The sequence below is a fragment of the Cornus florida genome, unplaced genomic scaffold, assembly GCF_030987335.1.
Source record: "Cornus florida cultivar Cherokee Brave unplaced genomic scaffold, ASM3098733v1 CherokeeBrave_3.0.0_Hap2_Chr04, whole genome shotgun sequence".
In the NCBI taxonomy this organism is placed as follows: domain Eukaryota; kingdom Viridiplantae; phylum Streptophyta; class Magnoliopsida; order Cornales; family Cornaceae; genus Cornus; species Cornus florida.
The window spans coordinates 80,852,382-80,876,161 of record NW_026775574.1 but is presented as its reverse complement, the minus strand read 5'-3'; the positions used below and the strand labels follow the sequence as shown (position 1 = coordinate 80,876,161).

The following is a 23,780-nucleotide window of genomic DNA, read 5'->3' as shown; positions in this document are numbered from 1 at the left end:
AGTGTGAAATTTTTTCACTTTTAATGGTAAAATTTCACTTATTTTTATTTGTCTATAAAAAAAATAATAATAATAAAGTGAACTTCTATTAAAAAAATAAAAATAAATTTTATCACTTAAATTTTTTAAAATAACGAAGTTTATGATGTTGAAAACTTGAAATCCATAAAAATGGTTAAATTCACCAAATTATGCAAAATATTGAAATAAATATGATAAAATTGCACTAAAAATAACCTCGAAAAAGTGTTCCTTAGAGTAATTGCTAAGAAAAGAAAGAACCAAAATTTCGTGGGTGGGAATATAGCTTGGTGGTCCCACCAGCCCATTAGTCATGTTTTAAAAAAGCTACTTTAATCAGTATATTGGCCTCCAACCTCTCATTTTGCATCTCTTTGTTTTCTAAAGTGAGAACATCGATCGATGAAAAAAGTCATAAAGTTCATAATAATAGAGGATGACTTACACCAATGGGCATCTTCTTTGCAACTACCAGGAGCAGTGATAGCATCACCTGGATGGACTTGCTACTGCTAGCTAGGTAACTCATATATTATGATTGGATAAATACATAGCTTATTGATTGGTGGTGATATAGCTAGGTCCTCCACAGGTGACAGCTTATTTTATTCACTTGTTTATTCTCTTATTATTAGACCCCCATGTCCCAAACCTGGGTAGCCATTCAAAGTAGAATGCACGCCTCTAAGAAAATTTAGTCCTTCCATCTTTTTCCAATATGCCTGAAAGAGGAAGTGAACAAAGTACAAGCAGCCAAATAGGCCCCACTGCACATGCAAATGGGTCCCGGTACTACCATGCGCAACTCTTCCACGCAGACTTATTATTCCACCACTTATCTGTCCATACAAGCAATTAGACAATATTATCACTGCTTCCTTCCAGCATATACCATCTTGGTTCATTGAGATCGATCTTTTGCATTTTGAAACCATAATCAACTCTCTTTGCTCAGTAACTAACAATGGCAGAGACAATTGTTGAAATTGTGCTGGAGCGTTTGGTTTCTTTCGTAGAGGGGGAGATTGGATTGATATGCGGTGTTGGTAAGGAGATGAAAAAGCTTTCCAGCAAGCTCACTACAATCAAGGCAGTTCTTGAAGATGCTGAGCAGAAGCAACTCCAAAACAAGGCGATTAAGATTTGGTTGCGGAAGCTCAAACTAGCAGTTTATGAAATAGATGACGTCTTGGATGAGAGCGCAACCAAAGCCGCGCAATTGGAATTTAAGCGCCATAATTCTGGATCTCTTAATAAGGTATGTGCTTGCTTCTTATCTTGTTATTCTATTCCCGACAATTTTCTATTTCGTCATAGGATTGGAAATAAAATGAAAGAGATTAACGAGAACTTGGATGCAATTGCTAATGAGCGGACGCAATTTCATTTGCAAGAGGTGGTTGTGGTGAATAGAGTTGAAATTTCTGAATGGCGCGAGACCAACTCCTTTTTAAATAAAGGAGATGTAGTGTATGGAAGGGAAAAGGACAAAGAAAGTATCATCGAACAGCTGGTGATGCATGCAAGTGAGTGTCAGGGTGTTTCCGTCCTTCCTATACCTGGTATTGGAGGGCTCGGAAAGACCACGCTTGCTCAACTAGTGTTCAATGATGAGAGGGTAATTCAGCATTTTGAGCCAAGAATTTGGGTTTGTGTTTCAGAAGATTTTGAAGTGAAGAGGGTCATAGAAGCAGTTATAGGGCCATCTTGTGGAGGCTCAAACTTACAACATCTTCAAACACAACTTCAAGATAAGTTGAATGGGAAAAGATATTTGCTTGTTTTGGACGATGTGTGGAATGAAAATCAGGAAAAGTGGGACAAGTTAAAATCCATACTGTCCTATGGATCAAAGGGTGCTTTAGTTATTACCACTACCCGTCTCGAAAAAGTGGCATCAATTATGAGAACGCTCCCTACACATCAGTTGTCGGGTTTATCAAAAGAGGATTGTTGGTCATTGTTCAAGCAGGGAGCATTTCAAGTCAATAATGAAACTCCAAATCTTGTGGTAATTGGGAAGGAGATCGTGAAGAAGTGTGGGGGGGTGCCTTTAGCTGCAAAGGCTTTAGGAAGATTAATGCACTTCAAAATTGAAGAAAGTGAGTGGCTACGTGTTAAAGAAAGTGAAATTTGGAATTTACCACAAGATGATGAGAGGTATATAATGCTTGCATTAAGATTGAGTTATCATAACCTTCCATCGAAGTATAGGCAGTGTTTTGCCTACTGTGCCATATTTGAAAAGGATTCCAAAATTGACAAGAATCGTGTAATTCATTTATGGATAGCTAATGGTTTCATTTTGTCTAATGGGACAAAGCAATTGGAGGATACTGCTAACCAGATATGGAATGAATTGTATTGGAGATCTTTCTTCCAAGAGGTGGAGAATGATGATTTTGGCAATGTTGAAAGTTTCAAGATGCATGATCTTGTTCATGATCTTGCTCAATCAATTATGGAAGTGTTTGGCTCACAAAGTGGTCTGAGGTCGCTAGCCAATGAACGGCTGACCTAGAACGCGGGCGTGCCAGAGTCCTGATGAACTCGAATATTTCTTGCCAAACTATTCCTATCGGGTCGGGTCACCGACCTAAGGTGATTCAGGCGAAAGTTGGAGAGTAGGAATGACCCTCTCCTTAAGGTTGCTATTGCCTTTAAGAAAGGACTTTAAACACTCAAGATAAACATGAATTAAAAGTAACTTAAATGGACAATAAATATACCTGAATCTGCAAACCTTTCTTCATTAAACTTGACTGATTACAATTATTAATGAATTACAAACTCTTGATTGAGATGGAAACTAAAGCATTAAATGCTGGAAGATGAACTAAGTACTAAACTGATAATGTTAAGCTAAACTTGCTGAAATAAAAGCTAAGTGCTAAACTGAGCTTGATGAAATAAAAGCTAAGTGCTAAATGATAGGAAAGCTAGAGGTTGAACTTTAGAAATGGTCTTGGACCTCTACCTTGTGATGCTTGAGTGGGTATTTATAGAGGCTTCCACCTGGTGTTGTCCCTTTCAACCGTTTCTCTAGAAATTGATTGGTTGTAAGCTGAAAGTGACTTTTCCTAACCACCAGCTGGAAAGGTTGACTAACTTGCACATCCCTTTATAGGCAGATACAAGTATGTCTGACATAGTATTTTTGACTAAATGGTGCCTATTCTTTCATGCTTGATGATTTTGGTCTTCAAGCCATTTTCAGCTCTCTGCACCTGTCATGTCTAGCTTGATTTGTACATTAGCCTGGAGTCATCTGATTACTGACAATCCTGACTTTCCTCATCAGATGTTGGTGAGAACCTTCCATCTGTGATTCTGAACTTCTGACATTGTCAAGTTGTCCTTTTCTATTTCAAGCTTTCCTTAAACTTCTAGACCTGACTTGTTGGGTTCTTGAAACATTGGGATTCACAATCGGTCTTTATTTGAATTACCCCAAAGATTCCTCAAGTGATTATGACCCGAGACCCCTGATCATGACCATATTTGGTCATAAGTCTTGATCATGGCCATAGTGACTAGAAATCTTGGTTAAGATTCATAATCATGACCATTATAACTGAGGGTCTCCTGACCATGACCGTTGTGATTGAGAAAGTTGTGACTGAGAGTATTTTGGCCTAAAACTTATGATCATGACCATTGAGACTTGGAGTCATAACCATAGTGATCGAGAAGGGTTTTGGCCTAAAACTCATGATCATGACCATAGTGACTGAGAAGGTTTTGGCCTAAGACTCATGATCATGACCATTGAGACTGGGAGTCATAACCATAGTGACTGAGAAGATTTTGGCCTAAAACTTACGACCATGAGACTGAGACTCTCATGACCAAGATGACTGAGAAGGTTTTGGCCTAAGACTCATGATCATGATGACTGAGACTCTCATGACCAGGATGACTGAGAAGGTTTTGGCCTAAGACTCATGATCATGACCATTGAGACTGGGAGTCATAGCTATAGTGACTGAGAAGATTTTGGCCTAAAACTTACGACCATGAGACTGAGACTCTCATGACCAAGATAACTGAGAAGGTTTTGGCCTAAGACTCATGATCATGACCATTGAGACTGGGAGTCATAGCCATAGTGACTGAGAAGATTTTGGCCTAAAACTTACGACCATGAGACTGAGATTCTCATGACCAAGATGACTGAGAAGGTTTTGGCCTAAGACTCATGATCATGACCATTGAGACTGGGAGTCATAACCATAGTGACTGAGACTCTCAATCATGGCCGGGTATGAGCTCAAAACCTCATATCAGTCTTAATGGTCTAAAAATTCCACTCTTCTCCATTCTCAGCCTTAAATCGGATCGCCATGATTAGAAATTAATCTTTCGCCCTGATGACCATGGGTTGACCCAAAGTTCAGACTTCATGATTTCTGACCACGTGGCATGATTGCTTCGAATTATATTTTAGGTGTTAACAACTGCCCCCCAACTCTATGAAAATGGGTTCATACCAAATTTTTGTAGAGTTGTATTTATTTTGGCCAGTTTTTATGTTCAGCCTGGGACCAGTCAAGGCCAATTTTTTGCCTTCAATGTATGGATAACCAAAACCATTTATTAACTAGAAGAGAACTATGTATCATCTCTTTACCATGGCCATTTGTACCTTGGCCATTTTGAAGCTTCCAACTTGCTCAAGCTTCAAAAGAAACAAACACACCGAAACTGAACATAACAGCAGCTAAAGAACATTCTTAGAGAGAGAACTAAAGGAAACCATTCAAAACAAATAGCACCATAAAATCACATGATGTTGTAGTGTTGCACCTTTTAACAGCCCCCAATCCCTAATGAAATTAAAATCTGATACATACATATGTATACGTATATGTATACATATATACATATATATATATACCAGGTTCCATGTTTTGACCATAGATTCCAGGTTTATTTCATAGTACTGGAGATGGTGTTCCCACCTTTGTCCATCATTCATACCCAACAATTTTGGGTTTCGGGTGGGCTTCAAAACTGACTCATGTGAGTGTCGGGACCTCGTCAAGCCCAAGCAACAACGAACACACACACATATATATATGTATATATATGACGGCTGTGAGCTTCTGCAAACTGCATGGTAGACTCTACCAGCGATGGGCCTGTGATTTACGAACCTTCGTATCGCAAAGCGCTGCAATGAGTTTGCCCAAGAACTGCGTCGGCCGTAGAGAGATTGTCGCATCGATTATCTTCTTCATGAAGTCACCGCTGCTGAACCTATCACCGTGGATAGATTCGCCACCGGAGAAAAACATGCAGGTCTCCATGCAAGCACAATGTTGTCACCTTCACCGTCATCGCCCATCTTTTGTTACAATAACTACAACAGCCACCTTTGTTGTCATCAAACCTGCAAATGGCGATAATCACGTTCAAACCATTTCCAAACTTCCTGTCTGGCTCCTCGCGGTTTTGGGTTTCAGTGAGCTTCAACCCGTTTGCTTAACCGAATCTGCTATGGACCAAGAATCTTGATCACGAAGGTTCATATATATATATATATATATATATATATATATATATACATATTTATATGTGTGTATATATATACATTTAACAACTACTTTGAGATGACAAATGAGTAATCCAACGCTGTCACCTTCGTCAACATGCAACCCAAATTGGTTCAACGACCTCCTTCATCGTGTAAAGTCGGCTCGTTTTTCGTCGGCGATGCCACCGCGGGCTACTTTGTTTTCTTCATGCAGTTACGTGCCGCCGAAACCATCGCCTAGATGGACTCGCCGCTGGAAAAAGCATGCTCCATTGCAAGCACAAACCGTTATTCTCTTCGACGGATAAAGGTCATGCCGCCGAAGAACTCAAGAGATGCCGTGGAAGCTAACGCCGTCGCATGGGCTGCTCCGCTTCTTGTGACCGATGATGATGGCACCGGTGACGTAGAGAAAGAGGATGGTGACGACGAGAACAATCATGATCACCGGCCATGAAGAGATTGTCGCACCGGTCATCTTCGTCATGAAGTCACTGCCGCCGATCTTATCACCGTGGATGGACTCACCGCTGGAAAAACTTGCGAGCTCCATTGCAACCGTTATTCTCTTCGACAGATAAAGGTCATGCTGCCAAAGAACTCAAGAGAAGCCGTGGAAGCTAAAGCCGTCGCATGGGCAGCCCTGCTTCTTGTGGCCGATGACGGTGGCCACGGTGACGTAGAGGAAGAGGAGGGTGGCGATGAACTCGGCGATCAGGGCTCTGTAGAAGGACCACGTCTTCAGCTCTGCCATGTCGATCAGCGGTGCCGGTGGTGGGTCGAGACATGCATTTATACATATAAATATATTTACATATACATCATGCAACACATCTCATGCAAACCCATTTTTTAAATGGGTATTGGGCCATAGCTTAAATTAAGTTGTAAGTCAAAATAAGTACTGACATATGCTTAATTAAGCACGTGAATGAACCTTGTTGTTTCATCTTGAAGGCTGGCTGTTTGGGAGCTCAATGCATATCTTTTTAGATATAGTTATGTACAACACGCAACCAATGCAGACATGGTTGGTCTGCTTCAACTAAACGTGGCCTCTTGTAAATATAAACATGTGCGAATATAAATATGCACATATATATATATATATATATATTTCTATTAGCTCTGTACAAAGCACAACCACTTTATTGTCAGAACAAATGGATTTGGAGCTCAACGTACATCTTTATCTGCAATTTAACTTGACAATACAAGAGAGAAACAAACCCCAAAACTATGTGCTCAATAACATGTCAACAGATACGGGTTGCACTCAAGTGAAGAAGACATTACCCTATGGCTTAAGGATGTATAATAAATCTCATTTGCTAACACGTTGATTTCCAATACCCGAATTTATTCTTTATATATCCTTGGATTTTTAAGCTAACCTGTTTTTAGGCGGCTCCAAGTACATTCATAATCCTGTGGCGTTTTCATTGGGTACAGTATTTCACCAGCTAAGCCTAGCTAATTGCTCTATATATATAACGCTTGCCTCTACCAAGCATTGTCAACACCATATCCAACAAAACCCTCTGTAGCTTCGCCACAAAAATTGCAGAACATCTCTGTGAAATTTGCCTGATAGTTGCATGTTTTTTTCAAATTAAAAAAAAAAAACTGCACAGCAGAATGTTAGCTCGTCTTGTCCCACAATCAAGAAACATATCCAGCGCACTTTAAAGACCATTTCTTCTTAATAAAGCTTCATCGTAGAGAACACAGCTTTATTTTCTGTCCTTCAGAATCTCGGCAATGGGTGGTAATAAAAATGTAACGATCGTTGCTGAGAATACGTCAATTTCGGCTAGTAACAAATCTTCCAGTCAAGCCGGGATTGTTCAAAAACTCGTCAACGAGATCATCGCTACAGATATTTTCAGCACTAGTGAAGTGTTAGCCAGTGTCTTAGGTGCTGATTCCTTACCTAGAATCGGCCTTGCTCCAGCCTTCAGAGATAGTCCACCAACCTCACTTCTCCCCTACTATCCCTTAGCTGAGGAGCAACTCCCATTTCAGCGCGAGTTCTCTAATCTTGTGGATTCTTCCTACCTTTTCAAAAATTGCCCGATCCCTCAAAGTGAGTGGATTGATTGGGTCGATCGGGTCGAACCTCACTACGGAGCATTATGGAAGGAGGTCGGCATTTATGATGCCATCATTCTTTCAAAAAATCGAATCTCTATCGATAAGGAGGCTCTCGTCTCATTACTCTTTTTCTGGTCGAGTTCCACCAATGCCTTCCATCTTCGGTGTGGTATGATTGGTCCGACGGTGCAAGATATCTGTTTTCTTACCGGGCTTAGGCCCCATGGTACGGAAATAAATTCACTTCTCACCGTTCCTGAAGTAGCTTATGAATATCCAAAGAAACCTGACGCTTCTGAGCGCATTACTACCCATGGCCCTTTTATTAAAGCCAGTAAAGGTAAAGGAACTTCGGTTTCCATCGCCGAGCATATTTCTTTCTTGGTGTACTGGCTGAACAGGTTTTTATTTTGCGTTTCTTCGCTCACAGTCACTAAGGAATTTACTCAATTGGCCCTTGCTTTTCACTCGGGCGAGAAACTTGCTCTCGCTCCTTTTTTGCTTTCTTATCTTTACCGTGGCATCGGGGAATATGTTGCTTCCAACTTCAAAACCTGTTTTGGGCCATTCTGGCTGTTACAACTTTGGGAATACGTATATTTCCCTGAACTTTACCCCGATCTCGACTTGTCGACCGCTGTTCCTTTTCCCGGCTGTCATTATGCACGTATTCAACCAGGAAAAAGATCGTTCAAAACCATGTTCTCCTTCTTTTACAAACTCCCTGCATACCGGGCCAGTCATCTTTTCTTGCCATTCTCGCCTAGACCGAGGCGACCTTTGTGGCTTTCCTATCCCCCTGCCCAGGCTCCACCGAGTTGCCAAGACGAACATACACAAACCTGGGCCAGTTTCTTGATTGCTAGGGACATCTCTTATGGATGTTCAAGAATGGGCTCCCCGAATAGTAAGTGTGGGGTAGAGTATTACAATCCCCCACAATTTGCTAGACAATTTGGTCTTACCCAACTCATTCCACTTCCGCCTTTTCGATCTTTCAATACTTCTTTCTTGGAACGAGTAGTCTTCACCTCAAAAGAAACGGTGGATAGAGTATCCTCCCGGTTTAATCGTCTCTGTAACAACTTCTCTTTGCAGCCATTTTTGGAAAATCCTGATACTTCTCCATCCTTTGACTACTGGTGGGGAAACCATATTGCGGAGGTTATGGTGGAGGATTCTCGCACTATAACAAATATGATTGCCTCAATTTTTATTAAACCCCAAGGAGCCTCGACCAAGCCATCAAAAGGGATCAGTGTGGCTAATCCTGGTTCTCCCAACAGGATGAAAAAATCAAAGTCGTCCAAAGAAGGTACACACTCATACTTACATATATATAAATACCAAGTTCTATGCCTTAGATCATAAAAACATCTTTTCCTTTATGCAGCTGTTGACTTCTATGACCCATTGGGAGTTTCTGATCATGAGGCGGAAATGCCTGAGGCTGACGAGGAAAACGTGGTGCCCCCCAAGAGGCCTAAGGTTTTCCTTATGAATTTTTCAAAGCATAATCTCTTAGAACTTTAGCTTACTTGTATGTACCACCTATATACCCCTTTTTTAACCTCAACGGTATTCCATGTGATCAGGGCAGGGAAAGGAAAAAAAACAGGTTACCTCAGTCAGGACCACCAACCCTTTACCTCTGATCGATGAAGAGGAGGAAGAAATTCCTGACCCCTTGATGCCATCGACTTTCTCAGTTGAGACAAATATCTCTACCAGCCGTGAGGTAACTAGGCTTTGTTTTTACTTCCAGTATCAATGTACCCTGCCGATTCTAATGGCATCTTTACGGACAGGTTTCCTAACACTCGGCTAGGTCGTTGTCAAGAGATAGGATCAATATTTGTGATGACATTCCGAATGCTGATCACCCTCGCGCTAGTGGAGTCGAGTGTCAACAAGCCACTACTCAACCAAACACTGTCTTTCATCAGTTTAATGGGGCTGAGGTGATTTTCAAGATGATCTTTCAGTACATCTCCCATATATCTTTATCAAAGTTAGGCATTCAAAAACATTCTTCTCTTGCAGGTTGCCCCGGGCACACAACCAAGAGTTCCAAGCCCTTACTCTGCACCAGCGTTTGTTACCAGACGCACCTTTGGCCACGTGACTCGGCCTTCACCAGTTGGTGTGAGTATTTATGACTTATTCTCTCATTCAAGCCTTGACTTGTTTTACTAAATTCCTTTCATTCACAGGCTGGCTTAAATTCTCAGTCCCAACCGCCCCTTCACACTTATAGCATGATCAATGACTTTGATGCCTACTTTTCTGAGATAGCGGCTGGGTTTGATCTAGATTCCTTGATGAGTGAGCCAGTTGTTGTGCCTACGTCTTCCAGTCGTCTGCCAGATATTGAGGGGGCAAAAAGATTACTAGTCGCCGTCGTGTCCCGAGACCTCTCTGAGATGCCAAGTTTGGCTGCTGATGTGACTGATGCCATATCCGTCTTGATAGATCATCATGACTTAAGTCAAGAACAGATAAACCATCTTCAATCTGTCCAGAGTCGATTCCCGACTCTCGTCTCTGATTTTCAGCTCTCCTCTCAGAAGGCTGGTGAGCTGTCGTCTACGATCCATGAAAAGCTGCAGGAGCAAAAATCTTTGATTCAACAAGAGAAAGACAATGTTTCCCATTTTCGGGCCTTAAAATTAACTCATGTTAAGGAAAACCAGAGAGCAGCAGAGATCGAACGGGAGATAGAACGTCTCAAGACGGAATTGACTGGAACTGCCCGGTCAAGAGAAGGACTCGCTATTCAGATGAAGGAGATTTATCAAAAGAATGTGGAAATTGATCAGCAGAGAGAATCGGTCCCAAAATAAATTCCTCGACTGAGGGCTGAGAAGGCCAAAGAGGATGAAAAAATGGCCATGTCTGAGAAAGAGTGGGATGAGCTCAGGAGTCATTTTGTTTATCTACAAAGAAAATGATAGGTAATGACTCTTATAAACTTTTGTACTTAATGAAAACAATGAATGAAATGCATGTCTCTATGGTTTCTGGTTATTTAACCATCTTTGGTTTTATTCTCCATTGTCTCCCACATTGTAGGATAATAAGTTTTTAAGTATCGGCCATTAATCGGTCGAGGGTGTATTTCCCCGTCAAGATCTTGCAAATGATATGCGCCTCCTTTTAAGACTTTGTACACCATAAATGGACCTTCCCAATTTGGTGACCATTTTCCATATTTTCGATCATTCACACCCATTGGGAGGACAGTCTTCCAAACCAAGTCACCTTCACCGAAGATTTTGGCCCTAACACGCTTGTTATATGCCCTTGCTACTCGCCTCTTCTGAACTTGTATGTGGTCAAGAGCCCTTAACCTTACTTCGTCTAGGTCCTCCAATTCGACCAACATAGACTCATTATATTCAGCAGGGGTCAAATTGTTTTGCAATGCAAATCTCATTGACCGCACAGTCACTTCCATAGGCAAAACTGCATCATGACCATAGGTTAGCATGAATGGAGTCACACCTGTGCTTGACCGTTGAGAAGTCCTATATGCCCAAAGTGCTTCTGATAACAGTTCATGCCACACCCTAGGGTTATCTTCCACCATTTTTTCAATGATGCCTTTTAGCGTCTTATTAAACGACTCGGCTTGACCATTTCCTTGTGCAAAGTGAGGGGTTGAGTTTAGGAGCTTGATCCCATACTCTGCTACAAATGCCTGCACTTCTTGGGCGACAAGGGCTGAACCTCAATCAGTTGTGATTGATTCTGGGATCCCAAATCTATGAATAACATGTTGTTTGATAAACCGAATCACATCTTCTTGGTGCACTGACTTCATGGGCACCGCTTCGACCCACTTGGTAAAGTAGTCAGTTGCCACAATGATAAAATAATGTTGTTTAGAAAAAGGTGGATAAACTTTCCCTATCAAATCCATAGCCCAGCCTCTAAAAGGCCATGGTTTTATGATTGGTTGTAATTCAATCGCCGGGGCTCTATGGATTGGCCCATGCCTTTGACACGCTTGACATCCTTTGGCGTATGTGATACAATCTTTAAGCATCCCGGGCCAGTAATAAGCGTACCTTCTAATCAGCCACTTCATTTTTATTCCAGCTTGGTGAGCACCACATATCCCTTCATGGGTCTCTCCCATTACTTTCATGGCTTCTTTCTTACTGACACACCTTAAGAGTAGGTCATCTTTGATGTTTTTCCTGAATAGGTCTCCATCAATCATCACAAACTTAAGAGCTTTGATCTTTAGCTTCTTGTCAGCCTTAGGGTCTGGATTTTTGAGAAAATCGATGATCGGTGTTCTCCAATCATTCTCTTCCATATCGTCTTCCACCTCGATTGCAAAGACCTCTGCCAATAATTCTTCCCTCGCCTTAACTGAGGGTAATGATCTTCTCTTTATTCTGATCAAATTCTCCATTATTCCTTCTAGCACCCTAACGCCAGATGCTATTTGAGCCAAATCATTGGCCTCTTTATTATGCAATCTATAAACATGCTTGACCTTTACCTCTGCAAATTCTTGTAGTAATTGCATGGCTATAGAATGGAATGGTTTGAGGTGCCAACTTTGGCACCTGAAATTGCTGGACAACTGACCGATTACCAGACTTAAATCACCTATGATTTCAACGGTCTGTGTCCCCATCTCTAAGAGTATTTCAAGACCAATAATCAGAGCTTCATATTCTGCTTGATTGTTAGAACATTTGAAATCTAGAAAGAAAGAATATGTTGTTTTCCTACCATTTGGTGCAATTATTACAACTCCAACTCCCCCGACATCATTTGCGCTGGATCCGTCAAAAATTAGAATCCAAGGAGTTAGTTGAATAGCACACAACTCCATTGCATCATAGACTCCCGGATCAACATCCAAGCATGGATGGTCAGCTAGGAAATCAGCAAGTGCTTGGCCCTTCACGGCCCTTTAAGGCACATATTGGAAACTGAATTCCATAAGGGCCAAAGACCACTTGCCTATTCGTCCAGAAATTATTGGACGAGAAAGCATATACTTAATTAAGTCAGTGGCACAAATCACATAAACTAAAATAGGTAGCATATATATTCTCAATTTGTGAGCAGCAAAATACAAAGCAAGACACATTTTTTCGATTGGCGTATATCGACGCTCAACCGGTGTCAAAATACGACTAAGGTAATACACCGCCTGTTTTTTCCCTACTTCATTATCCTGGGCTAACAAACTTCCGATTGACTCATCCGCGGCTGAAATATATAACTTCAGTGGCTGTTTCTTCCTAGGTGGCATAAGGACAGGAGGGTTAGCAAGATATTCCTTGATTGATTCAAACACATGTTGGTGATGCTTTTCCCATCGAAAGTCTTCCTCTGATTTGAGCTTTAAGAGCAGAGAAAAGGTATGGATCTTTCCAGCACGGTTTGAAATAAACCTTCCCAAGTATGTGATTTGACCAATCAGTCTTTGCAACTCCTTCTTGTTGCGAGGTGGTTGAGCGTCGATGATCACCCTAGCTTTATTCTTGTCGATCTCGATACCCCTCCGATGCACCAAGAACCCTAGAAAGTTCCCTGCTGTCACTCCAAAGGCGCATTTAAGTGGGTTCATCTTCAAACCATGGGTTCTCATTCTCTCAAATGATCTCCTCAAGTCGGCCAGATGTTTCGCCTTTGTCGCTGATTTCACCACGACGTCGTCAATGTATACTTCCATAAATTTCCCAATCATGTCATGGAAGATTGCATTCATTGCTTGTTGATAAGTGGCACCGGCATTCTTCAAACCAAAGGGCATCACCACCCATTCGAAAGTGCCTATGGCTCCCGGACATCTAAATGCCGTTTTGTTAACATCATCCTCTGCTATGAATATCTGGTTGTATCCTGAGTGACCGTCCATGAATGACAGAATCTCATTCTTGGCGGCCGCATCAATCAATTGATCGGCCATGGGCATAGGATACTCATCTTTTGGAGTAGCTAAATTTAAATTCCTGAAATCTACGCACACCCTAATCTTTCCATTCTTCTTAACCACGGGAACGATATTGGATAGCCAGTCACAATACCTTGTGGTCCGGATGAATCCTGCTTTGAGCAACCTCTCAATTTCCTCCTTCACTTTCATAGTCACTTCTGTTGACATACGTCTAGGCGCTTGCTTGAACGGTCTAAAACCTTCTTTTATAGGTAGTCGATGCTCGACTAACTGCCTTGGTAATCCCGGCATCTCAGTGTAATTCCAAGCAAAACAATCCTTATATTCTCTAAGCAACAAGATCAGTTCAGCTTTAAAGTCAGGTTCTAGAAGATCACTTATGTAGGTTGGCCGAGGCTCTTCTTCTGCTCCCAAATTGATCTCCAACAAGGGATCCTGAACATCGGCTTTCAAATCCTCTAGCTTAGCTGGAGCTGCATCTAGCTCTTCTAGCTGAATAACATCTCGACAATCCCCTGACTCACCTTCTTCTATGATTTCGGCCATATTGGTCGACATATCACTCCACAACATTGCCCGTCTTTCGGCGAGATATGCTCTCAGCCGTGTCATGCTAACTTTAAATGCTAGCATTTTCTCCTTCTCCTTTTGGGCTTGGTCCATTAACAACCTGTTGTTCATCAACTTCAACTATCGGCCTTGGATCGCAGACAACACTTGGCCTCGATAGTTCCTTGAATAAATCGGATGAGTCCCCGTCTGTCAGATTTTTCCTCATCGTCACCTTCTCAGGCTTGTCATACTTATCACAACCAATAAGCCTCACAGGACCCATTTCTTCCTCATATAAAACTGCATCGGCCACATGGACCCAAGCTTCGAAAGGCTTATTGTCTCCCCATATGACTTGGATTTCATCCCCATCCCAGAAAATCATAAACTGGTGGAGGGTAGAAGGGATGCAGAAATGTGGGTGTAACCAATCACGCCCAATCAAAGCGTTGTAAGCCGCCCCTGCGTCGACCACGAAGAATGCAGTTATGGTCTTACATTTTCCAACTGTCATTTCCAAGGTGACTACCCCTCTGGTCCTGGCTCTGCCCCCCGTGAAATTACTGACTGTCAAGTCAGTGGGAATCAAGTCATCTTCCGTTTTTTGTAGCAACCTCATGGTGTTCATCGGAAGGATATTAACCGCAGATCCATTATCTATCAGTGCCTGAGACACTGGCATCCCTTCCAGGATTACTCTGATATAGAGTGGTTTCAAGTGTTGAGACATTGCCGCAGAAGGCTTCTCAAAAATCACCCTAGCCGCCTGATCTCTCCCAATAGTCACTGACTCATCATCTCGTAGTTTAGCTCTTATCACAGCGACTTTCTGTTTCTTATCTTCAGAGATCAACTCAGATGGGTTCTCAATAATCTCCGGAACTTCCTGACCTTCGTCATCGATCACCTCGACGTCTCCTTCCATAGCAGAGGGTTGATCAGGTTTAGCCTCAAAAATATGAGGCAAGGTAAGAACCATATTGCAATTAACAATTCCTTCAAATGAACCAAATTTGATACCCTTTGAACCATCATCCTAGTCATCCAGGTCGAGTTCGTCATCACCAAATCCTGCTTCATCTTCAGCTTCTTTCATGGAGGAAGACGCACATTTCTCTTCAGTGCATCCATTTCCGTCTGCACTATCTTCCTTGGATTTTCCTTTCGGATCACTTTTTGAATCTTGCTTGATAGGTTCTCTCCTAAGCAAAGTCACCTTCCCTGGCTGTGAAGCTGAATATTTTTCTTCTATTCTCTTTAACTCAGTTTTCATCCGTTGCCACCGTCTTACTTGAGTGCGAGTCATGAATGCTGGCGGGATATCCCTGACCCTAGAGAACTTTGGATGACTCACCCTTAACCATCGACCGTCGTCAGTGACTGGTGGCTTGACCATCCTTTGCCTATGGTTTGGGTGGTTAACTGATGTCTCAGCCTGGCGAGCCACATTTGAGTTATGCTCCCTCGGCTTCCAGACAGCATGAGTAAGATTCCTTGACCGACTGTTGGAGTTCACTTCTCGCCTTCGCTTGTGATGCTCATTGGTATTAGACCTTCTATCAGGCCATGTTAATCGACTTGTCATAGGCACCCTAGACGAGGGTGACCTAGGTCTGTTTTCATGACGTGAACTTCCAGGACGTCCTCGAGTGTTGCTATGGAACCTCTCTCGGTCCCTTCCAGTGTCTGTCTTGCATTTAGGGCATAATCCTTGCTTGATCAGCGCCAGTTGAGCCTCCCGCAACTCCTTTTCTAAGTTATCCTTAGACCTTGGAGTCTCCTTAACCATTGGTTTCTTTCCTTCAGCCTTGCTTTCTCTGTTAGCTGAAGTATCCTCAAAATCAATTCTTCTCCGTGGCCTGCTGGCCATTGAGATTTCGACCATGTTATTGCTGACCAAGGTTGGGAATGGATCACTGTCAACGCTCATCACCTCTTTTTTCTTCTCTGGGAACTTCCATGCCCCCTTCTCGATCTGTGCCTGAATCACATTACGAAAAACAACACAATTATTAGTTGCGTGATTCCAGGAGTTATGATATTTGCAACATTCTCGACCCTTGATTTCATCAGCTGAAGGTATTTTATGTACCCCAGTGACTTTGATAATTTTATCAGACAACAGGTGGTCAAAGATTTGCTCTGCTTTACTTATATCGAAAACATATTGTTTGCCAGCCTCAAAGATATTCCTTTTGGCTGAAGATGATGAGGGTTGAACACCGCTAACAGTCTCTAAGGGCTTAGCTAAAGCTTTACATACATATGGTTTTTTTGAAATAATTTCAACAGCATCGACCTCTAGGTCATCATATACTGTATCAACCATGTGTATTTCATAATTAGGGTCCTTATAATAGGTCCCACGAGAGGAGTTTTTCCTCTCGTTTTCCTCTCGTAAGATTTTTTCATACTTGGTAACCCTATCGGCTAATTGGAACAAATCTCCAAAATGAGTACCCTCGAACTTCTTTCGTAATTCAAAGTCTAAACCGCTAAGGGCCAAGTTGACAAACTCTTCTTCAGGCAAAGTAAGTTGGCACCTATTTCGTGCTTTCTTAAACCTAGCCAAAAATGCCTCAACATCCTCATTTGGTAACTGATGGATCCTAGATAGGTCAGACATAGAGACTTCTGGTTCTGTCCTATAGAACTGATCATGGAACACATCTTGCATCTATTGCCAAGTGTGGATGGAATTTTGTGGCAAGTTTAGATACCACTTGAAGGCAGTCTCAGTGAGAGTGTTAGAGAATAACTTCATTTTATACCAATCATTGTTGCTAAGCGGCCCACATTTTAATGTGAAACGTCCAATATGCTCAAGAGTCGATTGGTTGCCTTCTCCTGAGAAGGTTGCAAAGTTTGGCACCCAAAAATTTTGGGGAAGATCCATCCGATCTATCCAGTCAGGAAATGGGTGCCTAAAAGTAGGTCGAGTAGCCCTTTTTAAAGCTGGTCCATACTGTTCTTGTATAACCTCAGCCAATTGCTCCCTAGTCATAACCATAGGTGGGACTTGGTTCTGAAAAGGGACATTGGGCCAAGGGTTATGTCCCTCTTGCCCCCCTGGGTTCGCAGCCTGAGGTGGCAAGACTTGAGGTTGGAAATGAAGAGGTCGACCATTAGGTTGGTCATGATTCCTCCATCTTGGTTGTTGGTGACCATTCACTCCTGGCTCTACTTGATGGACTTGTGGTGGAATTAGAGCTACTGGTCGAGGACCATTAACCATGGGAGGTGGTTGGGCACCTCTTTCTGGTTGACCAACTTGCTGAGGAGGAAACTGGTCCACTGGTCTATCATTTTGGTTTTCCAACCTAGGCGTCTGAACAATGACCTGCCTATCAATATGAGTCACTAAGGCATTAATCACTTCATTCAGCTGTTGGAGCTGAGTATTAGTCATATGGGATGAAGCCACCAGTGGCTCCATATTCTTGTTGATTTCCCAAGCGACTTGGCGTTGGGAAGCCTCCACTCGACTTTCAAATCGTGTCACCATATTGCTGACACTTTCGGCCGCCATTTGGTGGCTGGCCTGATGTCCCTCCTCATGCTCAGACCCGGAGTCTTGCATTATGGGAGCAGGCTGATTTTCTTCCTGATCTTCCCTTTGAGGGTTAGCTTGTCCAGCTGAAGTTTGAGTCTGTGACCTAGTCTCGACGACCATTCACGAATAGAACACTGGTCCCACCGGGCGTGCCAAAGTTGTTTGGCTCACAAAGTGGTCTGAGGTCGCTAGCCAATGAACGGCTGACCTCAAACGCGGGCGTGCCAGAGTCCTGATGGACTCGAATATTTCTTGCCAAACTATTCCTATCGGGTCGGGTCACCGACCTAAGGTGATTCAGGCGAAAGTTAGAGAGTAGGAATGACCCTCTCCTTAAGGTTGCTATTGCCTTTAAGAAAGGACTTTAAACAGTCAAGATAAACATGAATTAGAAGCAACTTAAATGGACAATAAATATACCTGAATCTGCAAACCTTTCTTCATTGAACTTGACTGATTACAATGATGAATGAATTACAAACTCTTGATTGAGATGGAAACTAAAGCATTAAATGCTGGAAGATGAACTAAGTACTAAACTGATAATGTTAAGCTAAACTTGCTGAAATAAAAGCTAAGTGCTAAACTGAGCTTGATGAAATAAAAGCTAAGTGCTAAATGATAGGAAAGCTAAAGGTTGAACTTTAGAAATGGTCTTGGACCTTTACCTTGTGATGCTTGAGTGGGTATTTATAGAGGCTTCCACCTGGTGTTGTCCCTTTCAACCGTTTCTCTAGAAATTGATTGGTTGTAAGCTGAAAGTGACTTTTCCTAACCACCAGTTGGAAAGGTTGACTAATTTGCACATCCCTCTATAGGCAGATACAAGTATGTCTGACATAGTATTTTTAACTAAATGGTGCCTATTCTTTCATGCTTGATGATTTTGGTCTTCAAGCCATTTTCAGCTCTCTGCACCTATCATGTCTGGCTTGATTTGTACATTAGCCTGGAGTCATCTGATTACTGACAATCCTGACTTTCCTCATCAGATGTTGGTGAGAACCTTCCATCTGTGGTTCTGAACTTCTGACATTGTCAAGTTGTCCTTTTCTATTTCAAGCTTTCCTTAAACTTCTAGACCTGACTTGTTGGGTTCTTGAAACATTGGGATTCACAATCGGTCTTTATTTGAATTACCCCAAAGATTCCTCAAGTGATTATGACCCGAGACCCCTGATCATGACCATATTTGGTCATAAGTCTTGATCATGGCCATAGTGACTAGAAATCTTGGTTAAGATTCATAATCATGACCATTATGACTGAGGGTCTCCTGACCATGACCGTTGTGATTGAGAAAGTTGTGACTGAGAGTATTTTGGCCTAAAACTTATGATCATGACCATTGAGACTTGGAGTCATCACCATAGTGATCGAGAAGGGTTTTGGCCTAAAACTCATGATCATGACCATAGTGACTGAGAAGGTTTTGGCCTAAGACTGATCGTGACCATTGAGACTGGGAGTCATAACCATAGTGACCGAGAAGATTTTGGCCTAAAACTTACGACCATGAGACTGAGACTCTCATGACCAAGATGACTGAGAAGGTTTTGGCCTAAGACTCATGATCATGACCATTGAGACTGGGAGTCATAGCCATAGTGACTGAGAAGATTTTGGCCTAAAACTTACGACCATGAGACTGAGACTCTCATAACCAAGATGACTGAGAAGGTTTTGGCCTAAGAATCATGATCATGACCATTGAGACTGGGAGTCATAGCCATAGTGACTGAGAAGATTTTGGCCTAAAACTTACGACCATGAGACTGAGACTCTCATGACCAAGATGACTGAGAAGGTTTTGGCCTAAGACTCATGATCATGACCATTGAGACTGGGAGTCATAACCATAGTGACTGAGACTCTCAATCATGGCCGGCTATGAGCTCAAAACCTCATATCAGTCTTAATGGCCTAAAAATTCCACTCTTCTTCATTCTCAGCCTTAAATCGGATCGCCATGATTAGAAATTAATCTTTCGCCCTGATGACCATGGGTCGACCCAAAGTTCAGACTTCATGATTTCTGACCACGTGGCATGATTGCTTCGAATTATATTTTAGGTGTTAACAGGAAGATGAATGTCATGTGATGGAGATTGAAAGGCCAAATAATAAACCAAACAAGAGTGTTCATCACGTCACATCCGTTTATGACTCTAAAACATTAGAAAATGTTGAATCGTTGAGAACATTATTTGTGAAAGCATTTTCTCGTGACTTTATGAAATTTAGTACCTTACGAGTTCTAGATGCAAGTGACGCATCTATAGTTGAGCTTCCATCTTCAATTGGCAATTTAATTCATTTAAGGTACTTGAATCTCTCTGAGAATTATGAGTTGGCGACACTTCCCAAGTCATTATGCAACCTATTAAATTTGCAGACCTTAGACCTTAATGATTGTTGGAGACTTCGGAGCTTACCCAACCACATGAGACGCATGATCAATCTCCGACATCTATTTATGGAAGGCTGTGATGATCTAACAGAAATGGCTCCAGAGATCGGGCAGTTAACCAACCTCAAGTCATTAAGTGTTTTCATTGTGGATGGGAGGAGAGGTAATCAATTGGGTGGGCTGCAAGGGTTAAACCTGGGAGGAAAATTATATATTAAGCATCTGGAGAGGGTGGAGAATTGGGAGGAAGCAAGAGAAGCAGCAAACTTAGCCCAGAAGAAAAACCTATACAGCTTGGGTTTGGGTTGGGGAAGGGAATCAGAGTCGTCATTACCAGAAAATGCTGAACGGGTACTAGATACTCTTAAACCTCACCCAAATCTTAAAGAGTTGATCATACAAGATTATCCAGGTACCTCTTTCCCACGCTGGATGAGTGATCTAGAACTGCTTCAAAATTTAGTTAGAGTTTCACTTAATGGTTGCAAAAATTGTCAGAGTGTTCCACCATATAGTCGATTGCATTGGTTGAAACATCTTGAGATTTCTGGCATGCCATGTTTGGAAAGGTTGTCCAGAGAGGAAGAAAAAGATGTATTCCCTTGTCTTTCCCGATTGATTATTGGTGATTGCCCTAAGTTGACATTAATGTCATGCCTTCCGTCACTCAAAGATTTACAAGTAAATGGATGCAGTGATGTCTTATTGAGTTCGATCTCAAACCTCAGTGCTCTTAAGTCACTAAAGATCTGGCGTTGTGATGAGATTGAGTCATTACCAGAACAAGGATTACAAGGCCTCAACTCTCTCCGTTCTTTAGAGGTTTTTGACTGTAGAAAGTTGAAGTCCTTGTCTAAGGGACTGCAACACCTCAAAGCCCTTGACAGTTTGAGTCTTTTTGGAAGCCACGAGCTCGTTTCTCTGCCGGAGGGTATTAAACACCTCCATTCCCTTAGATATCTAAGAATTTTAGGTAATCGCAAGTTGGTGGTTTTGCCGGAGGCCTTATAGCATGTCCCTGCACTGCAAGCTCTATCGATCGACTATTGTGGAGAGCTAACATCGTTGCCTGACTGGTTGGGAAATCTTGCATCTCTTCGATGGTTGTCAATTGGGAATTGCCCTCAGGTTGAGTCACTTCCAGACAGCATTCAAAGCCTAACCAATCTCACAACTTTGTCAATTAAATATTGTGGTGAACAACTCAAAAGGAGATGTGAGAAGGGAAGCGGGGAGGATTGGTATAAGATACAACACATACCAGATGTTCGTATAAATGATGTTCGTATAAATGATGTTCGTATAAATGTGTGAGAGATGGCACATTATAAACTGTTGCGGTGGGCCTGTGGCTACTTCATGTTACAAAAGGTAACTACTTCTCAATATTAAAAATATATCTATAGATATTTGTGTTCTAATGTTTCTCAAATACAACGCCGCTACCAGGTCAATTTTGCTTACATTGTGTTTCAACAAGCCCGGGATTATCTCACTTTTTCACACTAATGAGCAAAAACAAAAGTGCAGAAATTCAAAAACAATTCTTACAATATGTTGTCATGTTTCTTGATAATGTCATCTCCTTTTGTCTCAATATTTTTATTATGCATATTGATCAACAATATCAAACAAGGAATGGTTATGCATGTGGCTAATAAATTATTACAGATACCACACAACTTGCTCTCGGTTATTTTTTTTTTTTTTTTTTTAAGTACTAATAGTTTGAACATTTGGTTGTAGATGACAGCATATTAACAATAAGAATAAGGATTTGTGACTTATGACATTTCTCCACGTACATTTTAGAGTTATGTAATTTGGATTTTTTCTTATTAAAAACTTTTCACTAGGCATTGCTCTGCGTTGGATAACTCTGAAAACAGTGCACAACTGCAATTTCTTAAGATTTTATATATTTGTTTGGTATTATGAACTCTTCCTTCTTCTTTTTTTGTCCTAATGTTTCTCAAATACAACCTGAATCTATTAATAGTCAATATATGTTTGTAGGAACTTAGCAGCAAGATGAACGGGACGGTCCTCCTTCATTGTGCATTTTTGATGTATGTAATTTCCAAAATCTTCTCTTTGTTAATTTTTCTATAATTAATGTTGGCCATATATATATTGGAAATTGGACGTGGACCGTTACGTTGTTTCTTTGAAAAAAATGCGTCTATGTATAATAGTGAATTTAGATATTCAACCTGAATCTATTATTCAAATTCTCTAACTTGCTCTAATACGTGCAGCAAATTTCTGAAAAACCAAATTTTTAATTGTTATTTAATCAACTTGATTTTAACTACTTTGTTTCAATTTTCAGATAATCCATTAAAAATGTACTCCAGATTCATCTATCCAATTTGGCAAAAAAACACATTTTAGTACTCTTTCAGGTCAATTTAAGTCCCATTTTGGTTGCACCGATATGGATACACATGCCTCATTCAATGAAACTTGTTTTTTGTAAAATTTTGCTTGCTTTTTGAGCTCTAAAATTTTTGTTGTAGTGAACTTATACCTTGAAAGTATTCACTATGACGTTTTGTTCCTGACAGGAGATTAGCACAGAGGTAATCCAATAAGTGTCAACTGATTCAAGAAGGCCAGGGATTCAGCACTTTGAAATGTATTGATTTGCTATTATTAACTTTATTCTTTATTTTTACTATTAATTTTTTTTTTTTTATTTTTATTTCTTATTTTTGATTTGCTATTTATTTTGATATTGTGTTGTTGCCAGGAGATGAACAAATAGGTGACCAGGATACTTGAAGAGTACTTTATGACACCTAGAAAAGATATTGTGGTTGCAATTTGAAGTGTTTGGCTTGGGATTTCAAGTGTTCTCAATTTATCTGATGCTGTTATTTGATTAGACAAGATGAAGCAAATTCTTTGCTTGAGATAGAATTATTCTTTCTTATGTAAAATTATCCAAAAAATATCACAATTTAGTCAAGAGAATGTGTCTACACCTGCATTGTGTATTGTTCGATAATCTGTTGTGTTTTATTTTTTTGGTAGGTAAGCTGAGATTTTAATTAAAAGAAACCTAATAAAAAACCAGACTAAAATTAAAAAAATAAGCACCATGGAAAGAAAGAAAAGATGAAGAAAATAGGTTAATAGCTAAATAGAGTTACAGAAAGCCATATGTCTACAACAATATAAGCAGCAACATTAAACTCATGCAAGATGATAATATGAAAGCAAGGCCTCAAGTACAACAATATGTCTACAACAATATACATATAATTACTATCATGAAATTAAACATAAATCCTGATTCCAAAATAAATCTTTCAATAAATTATTGATAATTATTGTAAATAAAATATAAACATAATAACTGAAACAAAGGTGACAGAAAAGACGACAACAATATAAATTTACGCACTATAAACTTGAAGTACTGAAATGAATTCTCAAAATGGTACATTGAATAATTTAGTCTAGGGTGGGTTTATGTCCGTCTCTGCAGAAACTGAACTTTTATAGTATGTGGATCCAATTCATTGCCGAACCAAACCCATGGATATATATATGCAATGGTTGATGACTGAAAGCCACGATCACGCGCTCCATTTGAGCTATTAATCTCTATTGTTACACGCTCACGAACCAAATTCTGGTCACACTAGTGTTACGGGCTTAGAGTTTCAACACCACTCTAACT

General features: G+C 40.9%; 2 protein-coding genes across 5 annotated transcripts; both read left to right on the top strand.

Moving 5' to 3' along the window:
* Window positions 1-693: 693 nt before the first annotated feature.
* LOC132303642 (putative disease resistance protein RGA3) lies at window positions 694-23,102 on the top strand. 4 transcript variants are annotated; one of them, XM_059800982.1, is made up of 4 exons: window positions 699-1,279; window positions 22,109-22,161; window positions 22,660-22,730; window positions 22,845-23,102. In XM_059800982.1, the coding sequence occupies exons 1-3, from the start codon at window positions 986-988 to the stop codon at window positions 22,676-22,678; spliced, it is 366 nt and encodes a 121-aa protein (XP_059656965.1). In that variant the 5' UTR covers window positions 699-985; the 3' UTR covers window positions 22,679-22,730; window positions 22,845-23,102. The 4 variants fall into 4 exon arrangements, with proteins under 4 accessions (XP_059656966.1, XP_059656965.1, XP_059656963.1 ...); XM_059800980.1 differs by lacking the exon at window positions 699-1,279 and adding an exon at window positions 11,282-21,463; XM_059800983.1 differs by lacking the exon at window positions 22,109-22,161 and having other exon boundaries at window positions 694-1,279.
* LOC132303643 (putative disease resistance protein RGA3) lies at window positions 1,293-8,510 on the top strand. Its single transcript, XM_059800984.1, has one exon. It carries the CDS (start codon window positions 1,352-1,354, stop codon window positions 2,540-2,542), a length of 1,191 nt encoding a protein of 396 aa, XP_059656967.1. The 5' UTR covers window positions 1,293-1,351; the 3' UTR covers window positions 2,543-8,510.
* Window positions 23,103-23,780: the final 678 nt, after the last annotated feature.

Coding starts and splice junctions, on each gene's coding strand:
- LOC132303643 (XM_059800984.1), top strand. CDS start 1,352: ATGAAAGAGATTAACGAGAACTTGGATGCAATTGCTAATGAGCGGACG.
- LOC132303642 (XM_059800981.1), top strand. CDS start 19,784: ATGGAGATTGAAAGGCCAAATAATAAACCAAACAAGAGTGTTCATCAC.